Source organism: Mya arenaria, chromosome 2 (genome assembly GCF_026914265.1).
Source record: "Mya arenaria isolate MELC-2E11 chromosome 2, ASM2691426v1".
NCBI lineage: Eukaryota > Metazoa > Mollusca > Bivalvia > Myida > Myidae > Mya > Mya arenaria.
This window is the reverse complement of record NC_069123.1, coordinates 70882439-70883635: the sequence shown is the minus strand read 5'-3', so window position 1 is coordinate 70883635 and position 1197 is coordinate 70882439. Positions and strand designations below refer to the sequence as shown.

The following is a 1197-nucleotide window of genomic DNA, read 5'->3' as shown; positions in this document are numbered from 1 at the left end:
GCGGTAAATAACAGACACATGGCAATAACGTATAATTATTACTCTTATGAACAAATTTTAACCATAAAATACCTTCATGTTCAGCCTCTAGTACTAAAATATTAAACTCGTGGGCAAATTTAGTTTTAACAAGGAAACCGACTCCGCCAGAGCCGTTTCGAGCATTTCTATGAATATTATTACGATTAAAACCATACCATGTATAATCATCAACTGACTAAATATTACTACCTTAAATGTGCGAATCTATATTTTGGTTAAAAACACAAGCCGATCTTAAAATATAATTGTCAGAGTCAGCATTAATGTTTCATCCACGAACGTTCCAAAAACCGGCGGACATCTAGTAAGGCCCGGAGTTGAGTCCCCTGTTACCTCCGCGTTGACCCTGGGACCCGTAGCCGCCGTTGCGACCTCGACCTCCATGACTACCAGGACCACCACGACCACCAGCGCAGCCTCGACCTCCAGAGTTTTGCCTCCAGTTTCCTCCTCGGAAGTCCCGATCATCTGACCGCTGGTCTTGCTGGGGTGGGCGTTGCGATCCATCCCGACTACTGATATCAACGGAACCATCACGCGAACGTATGACACGTGAGCCTTTCACGGTAAGCCCCTGATTGTTCAGTGCTTTAAGTACTGCACGAAAGTTGCTGGACATGACACGGTCTGCATATGAAAGGTCATGGTCAACGAACACTTTATTGAAATGTGGGTTTCGCTGAAGTTCGGGTTTCTTCAACATAACTTCACGTTTATCTTCCATGGACCTCATTCTGGCAACTATAATAGCAGGATTATATTGTTTTGCGTTCAGCAGATTCACAAGTAATGCCGCGGAGTTTTAGAACGTCTTTCACTAGCGTGTTTACTCTAGACACGGTATTTTCGTTCTGTATTTCTGCTAGGGCACGAATAATAATGTTCCTGGAAATATCATTTCCAGAGGCAGGACGGTTATCTGCGAGAGAGTCGACTTTAGCCTTAAGCTCCGTAATCTCCTCGCTGACGTCAACACGCATGATTTCCTTAAAAACGTCCATTCTGTCGTCCACGTCCCTGCGTATACGATTCAGTTCACTGTTAATGCGTTTATCCAGCAATTTTGATACTTTTGAAGATATTCGCTGTTCGATGGTAGCTTCTAGTTTGTCTACCCTCTCACTGAGTGATGTGAAGAGCATATGCATATCAGAA

The 1197-nt window shown here is 43.8% G+C and overlaps 1 protein-coding gene across 1 annotated transcript; it reads right to left on the bottom strand.

Moving 5' to 3' along the window:
- Nucleotides 1-343: 343 nt before the first annotated feature.
- On the bottom strand, nt 344-775 carry LOC128216925 (heterogeneous nuclear ribonucleoproteins A1 homolog). The gene has a single exon (XM_052923642.1). The coding sequence runs from the start codon at nt 773-775 to the stop codon at nt 344-346; it is 432 nt and encodes a 143-aa protein (XP_052779602.1).
- Between the last annotated feature and the right edge of the window lie 422 nt (nt 776-1197).

Excerpts from the sequence above, each read along its gene's own strand:
- LOC128216925 (XM_052923642.1), bottom strand. The coding sequence starts at position 775 with ATGAGGTCCATGGAAGATAAACGTGAAGTTATGTTGAAGAAACCCGAA.